Source organism: Solea senegalensis, linkage group LG7 (genome assembly GCF_019176455.1).
Source record: "Solea senegalensis isolate Sse05_10M linkage group LG7, IFAPA_SoseM_1, whole genome shotgun sequence".
NCBI lineage: Eukaryota > Metazoa > Chordata > Actinopteri > Pleuronectiformes > Soleidae > Solea > Solea senegalensis.
Window position 1 is genome coordinate 1,327,542 of NC_058027.1, and position 16,998 is coordinate 1,344,539.

The 16,998-nt window shown below is 42.2% G+C and overlaps 2 protein-coding genes across 4 annotated transcripts in view; one reads left to right on the forward strand and one right to left on the reverse strand.

Moving 5' to 3' along the window:
• The window catches only part of sbf2 (SET binding factor 2), a 94,758-nt gene extending 92,008 nt beyond the window's left edge, over window positions 1-2,750 (forward strand). For both annotated transcript variants that reach the window (XM_044029744.1, XM_044029745.1), the window contains 2 exons: window positions 53-184; window positions 1,591-2,750. In XM_044029744.1, coding sequence (XP_043885679.1) covers window positions 53-184; window positions 1,591-1,689 — 231 coding nt within the window. In that variant the 3' untranslated portion in view covers window positions 1,690-2,750. The remainder of the gene's footprint in view (window positions 1-52; window positions 185-1,590) is intronic.
• A 6,405-nt stretch (window positions 2,751-9,155) lies between these two features.
• The window catches only part of swap70a (switching B cell complex subunit SWAP70a), a 924,354-nt gene continuing 916,511 nt past the window's right edge, over window positions 9,156-16,998 (reverse strand). Inside the window, exons 2-12 of one of the 2 annotated variants that reach the window (XM_044029773.1) lie at window positions 15,954-16,094; window positions 15,099-15,272; window positions 14,760-14,984; window positions 14,109-14,255; window positions 13,903-14,011; window positions 13,646-13,827; window positions 12,862-12,969; window positions 12,222-12,388; window positions 11,213-11,411; window positions 10,653-10,749; window positions 9,156-9,721 (exon numbers count right to left, since the gene is read on the reverse strand). In XM_044029773.1, coding sequence (XP_043885708.1) covers window positions 9,600-9,721; window positions 10,653-10,749; window positions 11,213-11,411; window positions 12,222-12,388; window positions 12,862-12,969; window positions 13,646-13,827; window positions 13,903-14,011; window positions 14,109-14,255; window positions 14,760-14,984; window positions 15,099-15,272; window positions 15,954-16,094 — 1,671 coding nt within the window. In that variant the 3' untranslated portion in view covers window positions 9,156-9,599. Of the gene's footprint in view, window positions 9,722-10,652; window positions 10,750-11,212; window positions 11,412-12,221; window positions 12,389-12,861; window positions 12,970-13,645; window positions 13,828-13,902; window positions 14,012-14,108; window positions 14,256-14,759; window positions 14,985-15,098; window positions 15,768-15,953; window positions 16,095-16,998 lie in introns of those variants that run through there. The other variant, XM_044029774.1, reaches the window with a different exon arrangement.

Here is a 16,998-nt window from a genome sequence, read left to right on the forward strand (position 1 = left end):
GCGGACAAAGGCTTTTCCGGGTTAACGCTAAAAAACTGTGATGTCGTCACAGCTGAGGTACTACGACACCGGGGAGGACACCAACTGCAGAGGCCACATCGACCTGGCGGAGGTGGAGTCGGTGACGATCGCCACGCCCACCATAGGAGCTCCCAAACACATCAGTGAAAAGGCTTTCTTTGACGTGAGTAAACGCGAATCTGCCCCTGCAGTTATTTAAATGAATTCAATTCAGTTTTATCATGACATACATTATCTCAATGCACAAAGACAACATCATGGAGAGCAAAGAATATGCATAATTATTATTATAACAAAAATAATAATAATAATAATAATAGTAATAATTAGCTCCGCCCACTTATATTTTTTGACGCACATTCCTTGAACCACTTTAAGACGTAATTTTTCACCAGGTCTGATGCGGTTGCAAAAATTGGTGAGTTTTGGGGTATGTTCAGGGCCTCAAAAATGCAATTCATTTGGAAGAAGAAAAATAAGAACCTTGTGCTCGAACCCTAATAATAATAATGATAATAATAATAATAATAATGATAACAATAATAGCCTGGAACTGGATCTGGATCTGGATCCTGCAACCTGAGGACACAGTGAGCGAGAGAGAGAGAGGAAAGGAAGGAAAGACAGTGAGTGCACCACAGGAATTACATTAGGATACAGTCTAATCTCTGCATGGTTGCACACAGAATTGATTTAAGTGCTGTATAATCAGCTGGTTGGTTCGGCTGATGTGCGTTCGTTATCTTCCACCTGATGTTTTTGGGTATTTAAAAAGTTTTTTTTTACAGGTGACTGTATTTCAGCATCGATCACAGCAGATCAGTCAGGTGACAAATATTCCGTCATTGCTGTTCTTTGCTCAGCCACAGCATCATGACCTATAACTGGTTTTATTCTCGTGACATGTTTCATTTCTTTTCTTTATGTACATAAGACATAATGATACAGAGAATAAAAGAACTTTCACGTCACATGAATGTGTTGCTTCAGAATAAAACATGCCACAGGTATACACACACATGAGTCACAGCAGCAGACTAAAGTATCTAATCTGTTAATCTGTGTGGATCGAGGAGAAGGAGATGGAGAGGATTTTTTCTCTGACAACTGTCACGTAATTTAATTTTAACCCTTAGTGCTCAACCTCCTTTGTGTGTGTATTGGTCACATAGTCAGGCTTTAAAAAATAACGTGAGTAGCGATACAGTAATTGTGCAAAAGTCACAAAACTGTCGAGTGTTTTTATTTTGTTTTGTTCAGTGAACTTTGAACTGTGGCGTACTTTTTGCTCAGATGTGTTTATATACACCTAGAATCTATATTGCACATTCTTCTTATAGCCTCTATATATTCATTTTAACATATTCATGGAAAAAAGCAGCCTCAGTGCTCTGAATTCTAAGGGTTCATTGCTGCGGTAAGTTAAAGACAAATATTGTAGCATTAGAATCACCAATTTCTGTTAGAACTATAAGAATGGTTATATGGCTGATCTCTTAAATCCTCTAATGAATATGGAGCTTTTTGTCGTCGTTTGCTTGTAACGCTTGTTGTCTGCTGCTCCTTCAGCTGAAGACCAGCAAGCGAGTCTACAACTTCTGTGCGTCTGACGCGCCGAGCGCTCAGCTGTGGATGGACAAGATCCAGAACTGCATCTCTGACGCCTGAGCGGCGAGGTCGTGTCACGCTCAAGAACAGAAGTAGAAAAAAAAAAAACTCAAAAAAAAAGAAACAACGCACGGCGTCAGGGCAGCTAAGAGGTAACAGCTCCACACTCCGCTTCACATATCTTAAAAATCGAGGACCACAGTGAACAAAGTGCCTGGCAGCAGAGGATAAGAAGCGTCCGTCCTCGTCGCCGTCGCTCTGCTTCGGTCAAACGCGTTTCATGTGGGCTGTCGGCTCCGTCCTCTGTGCCTGTAAAAGGCCCGAGGTGAAGATAAGCTGACATTACAAAGGAAAAGCTTTTTAAAGCTGTAACTACATCAAAGCAATATTAGTGGCCATTCAAACTGTGGGTTCCATTTTACACGTGGAGATAATAACCTATAAGAAGAATTTCTATCAGATATTTTACTACGAGGAAAGGTTATTGCTGCTTAAAGAAATATATGAACCGCCAAAAACTCAGATTTTAATGCACAGCATTGAGGAGCAACGTGTTTGCACTTACATCTTAAGTATGCACTCCTTTATCACATAGAGAACCTTTTTATCCGAGGCGTAAGTCATTTCTTTACAGTGTAGATATATGACGTTTCTTCACGACCGACAGAACTGAAAGGAATTTGCACAGTGAGTTCAGAAGAGTCACCCGACCGTTTTTTGTTTTCTATTTAATTAAATACGTGAGGTTTTCTCTATTCTGTTGAATGTTTATTGACGTCCTGATAACTCGCGTGTGTCTTATGTAATGTAAATTATTCTTTTTTTATTATTAAAAGTGTAACTGTGAGTGTGGTGGCTATACGTTGTGTAAATACATGTGTGACATTTCATTTTATAAACTGAACGTTCTCAGCATAAGTATACTTTTCTAACCGTATATATCTAATGTGATCAGTTAGTCTCTCTTGTTTCTTTTTGAATGTGATGTTACTGGAGTGGCCTGTTCCCTGTTTGTCCTCAAACATCGTTCTGAAAATGGTGTTTTTGTTTTTTTAACATTGTCCAGACAGTCTCTGTGTCTTAAGGGCTTTTAAAAGACGTAAATAAATATATCAGTCAGACGTTCTGGTCCTCTTCTCGTCTGTTTGTGCAACTTATATGGTTTCATTTAAAAAAGACTTTTTTCATTACTGTATCTTAGTACCATCTTCTGTGGTGACACTCGTTTTTTTTTTTTTGGAAATAAATCAGAAACGTTCTTGAAACGCTGTGTTCTCGTTTTACTGGGAGAATTGAGACGTTTATTTTCAAGCGTCGTAAAGCGATGGAAGACGCATTTGGATCACTTTCTTACAAGTAAGTAAAAAAAACAACAACAAATACACTTACAGTTCCAGTGTGTAACATTTACTGACTGCAGGAGTTGAAAATACTTGCCACAAGTATGTTTGCGCAAAATAAAACGTGTTTGTGTGTCAGAGCCTCAGAATAAGCCTTTTACAGTATGTATGTACTTTGCTTTACAGACAGAAGCAGCCGCAGCGTGCCTTTCACCTTTGTTTGAAGTGGAGGCTCGTTGCGCAAAAAGAGAACAATGACGTCCCGTCTGGTATGCGGAAAAACCACCGTCGTCCACTGACGCACTTGGAAGTGGGAGGAGTCGCAACAACCGCGAAATGCTCTGTTAAAATATGTGACCTATTTGTGCGTGAGGTCAGGTTCCGTGCGTGCGGGACATCTGCGAAGACGTGATCCTGGCGGACAGCAAGTCCACTAAAAGACGACATGGTGAGTTTTAAATGGAATCATTATCAATTAAATGCATGTGTCTAAAAGTCATTTAGTATTTTCTGCCGCATCGTTCTTCACTTAATGTGTCAATGAATGGTACTTGTAACTTAAAGCTGCAGTAGGTAACGTTTGGTTTGATTTTTGTTGGTGTTATTTTGCCTCAGTTTGGTAACGAACAGACACAGTGTAGCCATATTTGCATGATTCATCCTTCAGGTCAAGCAATACTATCAGACTTGACTGAGGGAGCATTCGTGTGTATACAGCAGCAGCACGGGGGCAGGTGAGAGTACGAAGCATTTACTAGCTCAATGTTGCTGTTGCCTCCCTCTGTCTTCTTCTCTTGAAACTCTGGTTTGATCTGTCGTATCTTAATCTAATATAATCTAATCTAAGCACTAAGTCTGTGAGACGAAGGAGTTGATCCTTTATTCAGTGCAGAGTTACAGACAGCCCATAAACAGCGGCGGTTTATTTCTGTGACTTCTTTCCCCCAGAACTGACTCCGATGGCAGCGTGCAGACGAGACCAAACGCCTGGAAAGCAACGCTGGAGCTCGTGAGTTGACCAAACGTCATTATACTTGCTTAAAGTTTGCCAAAGAGCCGCTTGACATGCCACAACACTACTGGGAGAATTGTTTATGGTTGATGAAACAAAGGTTGAATTGTCTGGGAGGGACATGCGGCGCTGTGTGGGGTGAAAAGGGCATCGCATTCCAACACAAAAACATCATCCCAGCGGCGGAGCGTCATGATTTGGGGCTGCTTTGCTGCGTCTGGGCCTGGACAGCATCGAGGGGGACATAAATTCCCAGGTTTACCAGGTTTTTTGGGGGTGGACGCCGACCACTGGAAATGCAATGTGCATGAAACTCAGCAGAGAGACTTCAAACTATAAGAAAACTGGCTTTTTGGAAAAAAGATCTGCCGAGATCAAGCAGTTCTGTGAAGAATGATTGGAATCTTATGTGATGGCCTTCCCTAACACCAGCCCCTTTATTAAGTGGTTCAGCTGCTTGTTATCAGCCAATCACATGGCAGCACAGAAAGATGAGACTTACGTGACTTTGACTGTGTCGTGGTTGTTGCTGGTCTCAGTATTTCAGAAACTGCTGATCTACTCGAGACAACCATCTCCAGTGTTTTCAGAGAATTGTCCCAAAAAGAAGAAAATATCCAGTTCTCTGCCGTTTAAAGCAGATGGTCTACAGCAGCAGAGGACCACACTGGATACCACACCGGTGTCCTGCGTACCTAATATATTGGCGGTTGAGTACAAGCAATAGATTATAATTACCATCAGACTATGAAGTAAACGGCGGTGTTGTGGTTTCTGCAGAAGAAGAAGAAGCTGACGTCTTCTCAAGGAGACAAACTGGAGACAAAACATGAACATTGAAGCTGTAATGTGTAACTTTTAAATATTAAAAACAAACGTCTGTACATTCAACGTGCTGCCAAATGAGTTTAATGAAAGAGAAGTCGTTCATGTTCCCCTGGGTTTTAACAAGCTCGCTGGTTTTGGGATCAGGGAGAAAACATTTGTGACTGCCATGTTTTTCTGGCCTCGTGTTTATCAGAGATTGTTTTTCTCAATGAAAGGGAATCAAACACCTCTTTCTTTCTTTCTTTTGCTTCGTACGTGCCAACAATCGTGCACGGCAACGACGCTGATGATGATGATGGGTGTCTCACTTACCACTTACCGGTGCCAGACCCTCCACTCAGGCTCTGTGGCGCCTGGTTGGCAGCACTGACACTGTTCTCGCGGTGAAAGGACACCGGGGGTCAAAAGACGAGCAGAGAGAGAGAGAGAGATTCCCGTGTGAGCCGGTGCTGTACGCTTTGTCCCTCACAACAATCTCCCAGCTATCTTCCCGTGCAGCAGGTGCAGAGCTCCAGCAGTCTTGGCAGAAGCCGTGGCAGCTTCTTGCCATATTTAGCCTCCTGCTTTGGGACATTAGGAGCTCTACCCGCAAACAGGGGGCTGCAGGGGAAGTTATCCAGCAGGAATGGCATGATCGGAATCAGGAATTGCAGATTTTCTTCAGTTATTGATTTCATATTGCTGCTTTCCCCTGATTACATAGATGTGTTACTGGAGACTGTGTAACTAAGGCCAAATGACTGCCTCTGCAAGTGATTTCCTCGCTTCACATTCAAGACAAGCGACTGATGAAATCACCCGTTACACCTGAGAAGCAGCCGTGGGGTTTTTTTTGTTTTTGCTGTGCAATCTTGTGTAACTCGGCCAAACGCTTTCTCCCGAGTTCAGTGAGATTAGTCTCAGTTGGCGGGAAGTGTGCAGCGCTCACATAAAAAAAAAAGACAAATCAAAAGCAGTCTGTAAATTCAACATCGCACGTATTTGTTGGTTTTGGATGCCGCGTTCCACATGTACAGTCACAGCTGTGATAAATACTCCACTGACAGATGATTCGGATTTATTTCAATTCCCCCCTTGAATCCTATTTTCCATTTCCTGGGTGCTCCTGTGATGCTTGCACCTGCTCGAACAAAAACACTGATCTCACTGGAGTCCTCCGCCCTAGAAATCAGGATCAGGGTGATGTCAGCGTCCTGTGTCACATGGGGGTCTGTGTGATCTAACGCATGAATCAGCGGACGATGTTATCCGGCCACCGCCCGTTCATCCATGAGGAGAAAAGCACAATCAAAGCCTTGATTTCTCGTTTAAAGGCGAGGTGGGGCACTCATGTGTTCATCCGAGGTGGTGGTGTTTTCACTCGACAGTGGACGTGACCCCCGGCGTCTGCAGCTGAAGCCGGGGGTCCAGCGTTTGCTCGTGTGAAAAGCTCTGGGCAGTGAGGTCACTGTGGGAAGTCATCTCAACCCAGAAAAAAAACACGCATCTGCCAGACATTTTTTCACCAGCAAACAATCCCCAAATCACGTTCCAGCATCAAATCAGCCTCCGTGAGGATATTTTGGACAGGAATTAGATGAATTGGTTATGGACATTACGGTGCTTTTGGGACACTTGTGTTGAGGGAGAGGCAGCCAGAGATATCCTTATTTTTGGAATGTCCAGGGCTTGTGCAATTTCGCCATGGAGATTAGAAACTCTGAGAATAGTTAAACACATTGCACTTGCATTTTTTTCTTCTTCACAGATTCCAGGATATAAATACCTCTCATAGAAAAAAACAGCACAAAACCTTCAGAAATATCTCAAATCTACTTATTTAATCAAATATGTTGTGTATTCATGTTTTAAAGAAAATGAATGTAGTATAATGTATGTTTATAACTGTATTTTCCTCTCACTAAAAAGGGCCAGTTCATGCCAAAATCTAACAAACAAACAAATAAAACTTTTTATTTATTAAACATTTATGTCAAGAACAAGAAAATGCGCGGACAAGAAGTGACGACGCCAACGGGATTGAGAGAGCTAGCTTAGCTGCCGTAGCTAACCCTGCTAGCATGAATGTTTACGTCAGTGTTCAGCTTGACATCAGTGCTGACATTAGCTAATGTTTGCTAATGTCGCATTTTTTTGGAAAAACATTTCCGAATATCCAGACCGACTAGCGCTCTCGCTCCGTCCTTCCAGGGCAACCAAGATCGTACCGGGCGCCAAGAAGGCGGAGCGAGAGCGAGATGTAGCGACGGCGAGCACTGTCGATAACCTCACACTGGAGAGTTTTAGAGAGTTTAATGTGTTTAAACTATGTAACGGGGGAAGAATTAATGAATTAATGGCTTCATTTCAGAGGCTACCAAAGTGGCGCGGGTATCCCAGAATGCATTGCGGTGTGACGTCAGTTGCCAAGCTCTTATAGAGTTGGCCACTCCGAGGTAAAAAAACAAAACCCAAATAAAATGAACCCGATGCCCGCCCATGGTGCCGGGTCTGCAAGGAAAGGCTTGTAACCGCAAGGTCGCCGGTTCAAGTCCCCACCAGGTTCGAAAGGGCTGGGGTACCCCTGAGCAAGGTACCCACTCAGCGTGGCAGCCCACTGCTCCTAATTCTAGGATGGGTCAAATGCAGAGAATAATTTCCCCTAAGGGGGATTAATAAAGATAAATTATTATTAATTATTAAGAAAGGAAGGCGTGATCTGCACTCTCACCACTAGATGTCACTCACTCTTACACACTTAGAACCAAGACATCCATAAAAGGTGAACATTGTGGATCACGCGACGTGTTTTGGTGATAAAGTGTATCCTGAGTTATAGTATTAGAGCAAGGACTTGGACAATATGTCTCTATATTATGTGATATTATCAGTAAACCGCCAGTATGAAGAGATGTGCATGAGTGTGAATGCAGGCTCTTATCTCATCTCCAGCTCTGACAACTCTGAACTCAGCGTGAACCGTCTCTTTTTTTTTGTGTTGTTTTGTTTAAATGAAGGAGTTAAGGCGTTTCTTCATCACTCAGTAAAGACAGTCATTGTGCAGCCTGGATGTCGGACACCAGATAAACACGTGCCCACAGCTGATCGCAGTGTTCCTGTAACTCTGTCTCCTCTCTCTGTTCAAACACTGATCCTTTGTTGCACACACTCGTTCTGTTTTGACACACAAAGTGAAACCTGGACGCTGCAGGTCACGTGCGCCAGAGTGACATGAATCTTGTTTTGTGGTGAATGTAACAATGAAGTCATATTGTACAGCTGTCATGCAGAGCGTGCACTAACCCAACCTCTCCTCCCCCCCCGACGCTGATGCCAGTAACTCAACTCGTCAACATCGCTGCCAGTTCCAAGCATGAGTCTGATTCTCTTTGTCCCAAATGAAAATCATTTCATTACAGTGTGAGGAACTCGTTGGAAACATCTCTCTCTTTTCTTTTTTCATTGAAGGTAACACGAGGTCAGGGAGGGCTGTGGCTCTGAACGCTGAGTCACTGTGAATGAACGAATGTAACAAAGGATTGTGATTTCATTATGGATGGAACGCGCTGAGGCCGACACCGGATCTGCTTCATCAGCTCAGACCTCGTCTGCCAGAGTGAATCAGTGAATCAGTGAATCAGTGAATCCCTGCAGGTCACTGCGATGCTTTTTTCAAATAAGTCAAGTGTATCCAGTGCTCTGATTTAAATGTCTCAGTAAGAGTTAGTGACATCTAATGGTGAGACTACACCAACAGAGAGCATGTTGTTCATCTTGAGTTGATTATTTTTCAGTGACAATTAAAGGAATCTTGAATGTTAAAACTGTAAAGGCTCATGTAATCAAGATTATACATCGAGTTCAACAATTCAGTTGAATTTCCTTCTATATATTACATACGGGACCATTTAAGGATCTGAATTATTAAAAAACTTGTCATAAACTCTCTTGTTTATGATTCTGTTTGACCTATGAATTGTTTTTGAAAGATTTGCATCTTCAGGAAACATTATTTTAGATTTAAATGCCACGTCCAGGGGTGAATAATAATGCAACATCTGGACAATATGGCTCCTTTTAAAAAATACTTTCCACTCCATGTGGTGAAGACACATGGAGTCGCCTCAAAGCATTCAGTGTTATCAGCTGAGTTTTTGTTTGAATTAACGAAAGAAGACCGTCTGTGTGGCGTCGGGACAAAGTGTGACTTATGTTCACATGGCGACACCTAGTGGACGCTCGAGATGTGGACACAAAAGTAGAGTTTGTTATATCCCATAAATGCTTGGCTTTACCTGCAAACACAATCTCCCTGAAATGAAATGTGCGTTTATAAAATGAATGAATAAAAATAGCAGGCCAATGTCTTCAAAAATAGAGGTTTTATTGTTTTTATTACAATAGTTGAGAGTTTAACAGATGCAGTTCACTCACATGTCCCTGAGCGACAGTGAATATCGGTCAAATGTTCTTTATTTTCACAAAATTACCATCATAACAAGTTCATATCAAAGCACAACGTCACAAACTCTTCTCTAGCACGTCACAGTTTGTTCACCATTGTTCTTTCCCTCAGGGAATCCAACTTGATGCCGTTTCTGTGGTGAGTACAGAATAATAATTGTTCACAACAATTTCCTTTAAATAATCGTATTAAAAAGCAGATCATCAGATCATCACCAGAAAAAAGCTAATGAAATGCAGTCAAACATTGAACATTTTAAAATAACGTCACTTTAAATGAGTGAAATATTTTTTATTTTACAGCTTTCATGACTCCAGAATCTCTCAGGACTGAACAGGCCCTAAATCTAACATTTGTCCTGGTGAGAGTTCATCTTCCTCTCCTGCCACGACTTCTTCCTCATCTCCAGCTCAGCGTCAGTGAAAGACGCTGGACCCCAGTTGGTGATTCTCTGCGGTCCTTTATGACCTGAGACACCGGGATAAAGGTGAAAGGATGAACATCTCATGATACAATAGTGTCAAGGAAAAATATAAAACCAGAAATAATGTTCTTGTTTTTTAATTAACTAACAATTAAACTGTCAAAATAGAGCAAATCTACATACTTATACACACACAAACAAACTGAATCCACTCAACAGGGTTCCCACATCATATTCAATGACTTTTCAAGGACTTTCCAGGACCAATTTCAGTCTGCGTCATATTCGTTGGCGAGCCAGAGATCTGAGAGTTTGCGTTCTCATTGTTCTGCACGGAATCTCACGTCAACATAATGTATAATAATATCAACTGAACTTCTTTATTGCACAAAATTCAAGCACTTTCAATGTCCCATGTCGATGTAAGAGAACTTTACAGAGAACCCATGTGCACACACACACAAAGAAAAGCACAATTTGTTCACATAGAAACACCGACCTGCAATTTTCCACCTGTGCAAACACTTCAACCACGAATAAAAGAGGCTTCAAACTAAATATTTCTTTTGGTAGTTTTTGTATCTGTGCAATGATTTTTCTTTGCTGTGTTTGAAAAGTTGAATTTACCAAATTTTGCACACATAAAATGGATAAAATGTGTGTTCCAATGCTGTTGCAGGACTCTGTTACACATAAGCATATAATAAATCCTAACATAAGCGTTTAGTATTGTGGGTGGAGTCCGTTTTGAGAAGAGAGGACATGGTATGGAGTGCTGTGATGCACTTTTCATCTGTTCTTTCTTTTTTCAGAAACTGAGCCACACTTGGGAAAACATTTGGGAAAACTTAGCACTGGAAATTATTCCTAATTCCATAATGAAGTGGCAGATGAACGGATGACTGGATGGGATTCTTAACACCCTCTGTGTCTAAAAATGACTCACAATCCCTGACGGTCGTCATGTTTTCCTACCTGGCTGGATGAGACGCACCAGGCCCTCGTGTTTGGCCACCTTGTCCTTCCATGTCTTTGTCTTGTTCGCCGCTCGCCTGAGGTTCCTTGACACTTCCTGTGAAGGACACGGATATAACATGGATAAATGAGTTGAGATATCTGAAACATGCCAGGTAACAGGGGGCGTGGCAGAGGATGCGGTGATTGTCATTTTTTTATTGGCAAATTAATGATAAAACTGATTTGTTTCGAAATAGATGGGGACGTGCATGGTTACAGACTGTGGCAGTGTTTCAGAAGAATGGAGAAAGAAGAATAAACTCAAGCAATGATGACAGTTGTTAAATTGTAATGTCTATAAGTTTGTCTTTATATGCATAAGTAGCAGACTTAAATATTTCACAAATAAATACAAAAATAATCATTTATTAAATATTAGTTATAAAACAAGAGCGTGTTTAATATTGTTTGTAATTTTCCATAAATGTGTCTTGTATTTTCTATGTTCAGTGAAATTATAATTCTTTATTAAACCAAAAATTCCTTTTTTTTTTGTAAACTTCATCATGTGACGTGACCTCATACTGCTCCAGTGCTCCCTGTCGCTCCTTCTCCAGAGTCTCCAGCTGCAGCACAGCGACCTGCAGCTCCCTCTCCTTGGCCAGACGTTCAGACACCAGCACCTGCTTCTCTGCTTCAGTCCGAGACAGCGCCCCCTGCTGCCGCAGGTGGATCAGCTCCAGCTCTGCCCTCTTTGCTGCCTCCTCCTCCAGCAGCCTGCCAGAGAACACATCATTTGGGGGACGTGTGGTGTATTGAACTGTTGTTTATAGTCAAGAAAAGTCCATTAGGGTAGTGTACAGCAGGAGACGCCCTCTGTCCTTAGACCACGCAGGTCCCAAGTCTGGCCCTCGGTCAGATTTTGCAGCTTCAGTTCTCTCAGCTGTTGCACATTGAAACCAGAGTTCCAGGTTGGCAACCCAACCATGACACGCAGATTATGTTATGTACCGATATCTGAACCCAGATGTGCAAGACAGGCAGATGTTTTCATCTGTTCACTCTTGCATGGCTCAGATTTCAAAAATGTGGCAATAAAAAAAAAATAAATAAATAAAGGTCTGAAGGGACCCTTGGCCCCCTGACTGTCTAATTATCTGTGTATTTTCATCTGGTTTGTTATATACTACAGCTCTTACAGGAGGAAGTGAAGTCTTTAGCTTTAACAAAGGTCAAATTTACCTAAAGCTCAGAGAGGACACAGCTGTTTCTGTTGCTGAGCCGGGATTAGACACGCCCCTTCACTTAAAACACATTTTTGATCTTTGGCTTTGGACCCTGTATGAGATGTTGGTTGTACCTTGTTTTTGTGTGTTGTTTTTATACTTTCTACACTATTTTATTTTTTTGTTGTATGTTTTATTGTTTGTTCGTAGGACCATTGGGTCTACTTTATAAATAAAGTTGGATTGGATTACTCCCAATTTCCTGTATTTCTACCTACGTTGAATCTTGAGTGTGTGTGACAGTGAGAGAGAGGGAGAGAGAGAGAGAGGGAGAGAGAGAGAGAGAGAGAGAGGGAGAGACCTGGACTGCAGTTTTCTCATGGCCTCCTCGTCCTGCTTGGCCTGCCTCTCGTCCTCCAAAGCGTCCTCCAGTCTGTGGTACATGTCCTCCAGCTCGCGGACTCGCTGCAGGTACTGCTCCAGTTCACTGGACTTCTGTGCCACCTGCTCCTCCATCTGCTGACGCACCTGAGCAACACACACACACACACACACACACACCTTACTGTATTGATTACACACAACTTGTGCACGCAGGCTGTTGTTTTGAGGGAACATCTGTGAATATTCACTCAACTTTCATGTTGTTGTTTTCATGATGCTGCAAACTCGCTTGAGCACACTCTATTATCTTTAATTCAGAAAAGGCATTTATCTGTGTCGTCACGGCAACAAGATGATGACAAAGAGTCATCAATAGTCACAGTGAGTCTGTCACAGACACAAACAAATGACTCAGCATCATGGGATCTGTGATTAAAACTATTTTTAGTCTGTTTCCTGGAATATGAGGGACAAAAACTTGGTACCACATGGGAAAAATTAAATAAAAAACCACAAAATAATTGCCTTTCTGACCCTTTAACGAGAACATGTGTCACCAAATATGCAGTGTAGCACTTTATTATCAGGACAGACGCGTGGGGGGGCTCCGTGGTTACCATCTTCTCTCTCTCCAGGTCCAGTCTGTAGCGATCCTGCAGGTCTGACTGTGTCTTCATCCTCGTGTCTTCCTCTAACGCCGCTTTGGCAGCAGCGTCTTTTATTTTCTATGAAGCACAAAAAAAAAAAAGGGAGAGAGAGATTTTACGTCTTCGCATGACTGGAGACTTTCTCACAGCACAAGTGAATATACCTGGATTTAAAATAGAAAAGATGGGTGTGTGTTTGGTAAAGATGTAAATATTTAGTCTTTTTAGTGATTCGGCTAATAGATAAAATGTTTTTTGTCTTTTTTTAAACATCTGTCAGGGTAAAAAGAGAAGTGAGAATTAGTCTACATGAATTTCCACCGACTGATAGAAATGTCTTTTGCATAAAAGGTTTTACTTTTACTTCCTTTTTTCTGTGTGCGTGTGTGTATACTTGTATTTGTTGCCTTTTTAGGACCTTGTCAGGACCAGTAGTCCTCATGGAGACCAAAACCTGAGGTAGAACCTGATTTCTGAGGAACTGGTTAAGTTGAAGGCTAAGAACTGAATTGTGGTGAAGGGTTAAATGAGTTATTGTTAAGGTCAGGGTTAACTTTGTTGTCCAAATGAAGTCACATAAAAGTGTATTATTCACAAAATGAAATAAACTCTTGGGATATTTTGACCTCAGGATCCTCTACTAATCTTCTCCAGCTCTAGACAAAGAGCAGATGTTTGTTCATAAGCGTGTCAGCGAACATTAAAACAAAAACAAACAGTTTTTGACCCTGAAGGTTCTGGTGTGGAACCGTACCTCCCTCATGGCCTCCAGCTGCCTCTGTTTGTGCTCGTTTGCCACCTGGAGCTGCTTCATCTTCTCCACCAGATCCACCTCCTCTGCAAGCTGCTGCCGCCGCAGCTCCCTGCGCCTCTGCCGGGCCTCGCGGTGAGGAGACGGCAGCCCCGACCTTATCAGCTGGATGCACGTTTGAATAACTGCAGAAAAAAAGTCACAACTCCATAAGAATAATAACGACGATGATGAAAGTCGCCGTCACTCGTCGTCACTACCTTGAATCCATTCCTGTTTCTTCTTTTTGTCCGACGCGCTGACCTCGAAGCTTCTGTTACTGCACTTGATGATAAACAGGCATTTCTTTCCATCTTTATCTGGCAGAGACTGGGGGAGAAAATGATTCATCATAAATGTGGACACGTGGGAGAAACTGGAGAAAAGCCCACACAGGTTTAATATGTATATAAATCACATATTAAACCTCGACAAAGCAGTTCTGGTCCAGAATGATATTTCCTTTCTTCTCCACAAGATCCTCAGAGTCGTAGTACGACAGCGAGTTGGGCCGAAGCACAAACCAGCGCTCGTTCCAGTTCTTCCTCCTTTGTCCTTTTTTCATCATGTAACCCTTCAACACACAAAAAAAGCCCCCGAGTCACTACATCACATCAAGGTGATGCTTCTCAGATAATTTGCTATCGATAAAACACATGAAGACGTCAGAAAAACTGCACCAGTTTGCTCAAAACCTTCTGGAGTTATGGCCCAAGGATGAAAATCACAGATTTTGGTGGTGATCCAGATTCAGGTTTTGTTTTCTGCACTGTGGGAAACTGAAGGAATTTAATATTTAAGAGGCCAAAAAAATGATTTTGTAAAGCCACCATGACCTTGATCTTTGAACTTTGGTGACACAAATCTAGGCATTTAATCTACGGAGTCTACGTGAACATCTGTGTTAGATTTGAAGGGATTCTCTTAAGATAAAGCATTCACAGGGTTCAAAATGATTATGCCTCTGGCCACGGTCGTCCTTTGTGGCAAATTAAATCGACACGTTAACGTTCTTTAAGGTAAAGAAAGAAAAAAACACTTCAGTAAGTGAGTAAACCAGATCAACATCGCGTCAGACCTGCTTGAGCATGTCCAGTATGAGCTCCTGGAAGACCTCGTCGATGCCCAGCGACAGCGTCTGGTGGTTCATGCCCTTGCTGAAGTAACCCATCCCCACCATTTCAACCAGCTCCCAGGCAGTGAGACAGCTCTTTGTGTTCAGCTGCAGCCTGTAATCTGCAACCTTCTCCTCACACCACTCACTCCCCATGGTCTCCATCAGCTTTCGGAGGAAGTACTCAATCTGAGGAGAGTTACATACATATACAGTGTGTTAAAGGAACAACGCTGGAGATGTTGAGGGTTCGTCTTCATTTGAGACAGTTCAGCAGAAAGCAGGTGCCGTAATATCCCTCACCTCTTCAGTGACGATGACCAGGGGGTATTTGTCCTCTGACAGGAAGTTGAAAATGCACCAGACTTTGAAGGCGTCGTCGTCTGTGATGAGGAGCTGTTTGTTGCACATGTTCTTCTTGCAACACAGAGTCCAGCACATCCTGATGAACTCCAGCACATCGAAATCAACCCGCAACTGAGAATCCAGGCATAGCATTCACTCAAAGAGTCAACGTTAATCAGTGTGTGTGTGTGTATTTAGGGGCCTTTTCTGACCACTAGTCCACATGGAGACCAAAACCTGGTCCTCATGAGACACAACCTCATCACTGTGGATCTGGTTCGGTTTTAAATCATTGTTAGGTTATGTATGGTTTAGGCAAGAACTAGTATTACAGATGAAGAAGGAAGAAGAGGGTGAGGTTTAATAACAGAGGAATAAGAGAAAAGAAGATGGAGAAAAAGAACAGAAGAAAGGAGGCAGGAGTTCAATTTAAGACCTTTTAAGACCAATTTTACAGTAAACAATAACAACAAAGCTGCCCAACACATTAGTTAGGGACAACATGACTTTTTGATCCAGGGCAAAAGTTAGAATATCTAGTTCCCGGTGTTGGTGTCATGACGTCCTGGAGGAAAACTCACGCTGTCCTAATCTGGGTGATGTTACTGCAAGAGGCATTTTCAAGACCTTTGAAAGAGGGATTTAAGACATTTTAATACTAATTAAGACCTTGTTTTCAGATTTATGAATGTAATGCCTTTTACGACTTTTTAAGGATCTACAGGAACCCCGTGTCAGATGTCATTGTCACGACTGGGATCAAAGCTGTTGTCGAACAGCTGATTGAAACTCTTTCACTATTCTTGTTCCCACCTTGTCGAGGATAAACCTGCTGAGATACACCATGAAGCCGTGGTCTGAAACGGGCCCATTACTGTCGTCCTTGAAATGTTCTTCAAGAGCCACAGGGTCGTGAGGGATCCTCATGACTGTGCACAGGTTGTGGGACAACACCTATGAAACCACAATGAGACAATTATTGTTTAAATATTTAATTTACTGTCGCAAGAGCAAAGAAACCAGAGACTATTCACATTTAAGCTAATGAAATCCCTGCTGAAACTCTTTTGCCATTTTATTTAATAGTCAGTTAATAGTCTCCACAAACACATTGCTGTGCACAGTTCATATTCCTGATACACGTATAAGAGGGTGCGTTAGATCAGTCTTGCAGATGGAGGATTTTGTTAACACCCATACAAAAATGTTTTCAGACATTTACAGGCATTACTGCTCAAGCGTGGCGGCAGTTCTCTAGTAACAGATGACTCCACACATGAGTGCTTCACAAGCAAATCTCATCCATCATCTACTGCTTTATCCTCCACCAGAGGGTCACGGGGGGTGCTGTGCCAATCTCAGCTGACATAGGGCGATAGGCGGAGTACACCCTGGACAGTTCGCCAGTCTAAATTGGTCACTCTAAATTGACCGTAGGGTCTATTTTTTCGTCATGTAACGCTTCAACACACAAAAAAGCCCCAGAGTCACTACATCACATCAAGTTGATGCAGCACAGATAATTTGCGACTGATAAAACACATGAAGACGTCAGAAAAACTGCAGCAGTTTGCTAAAAACCTTCTGAAGTTATGGCCCAAGGATGAAAATCACAGATTTTTGTGGTGATCCAGATTCAGGTTTTGTTTTATGCACTGTGGGAAACAAAGAGGCCTTGGTGGATGTTTGTGCTCTCAGCCTCTCGTCCTCTAAGACAACATCAGTCAAATAAACCTTAATGATATAATGACATACTATACAATGACGTTTTTGACCGATTTTGGAAGACATACTATACTATGACTTTTTTGACCAATTTTGGACGACATACTATACAATGACTTTTCTGACCGATTTT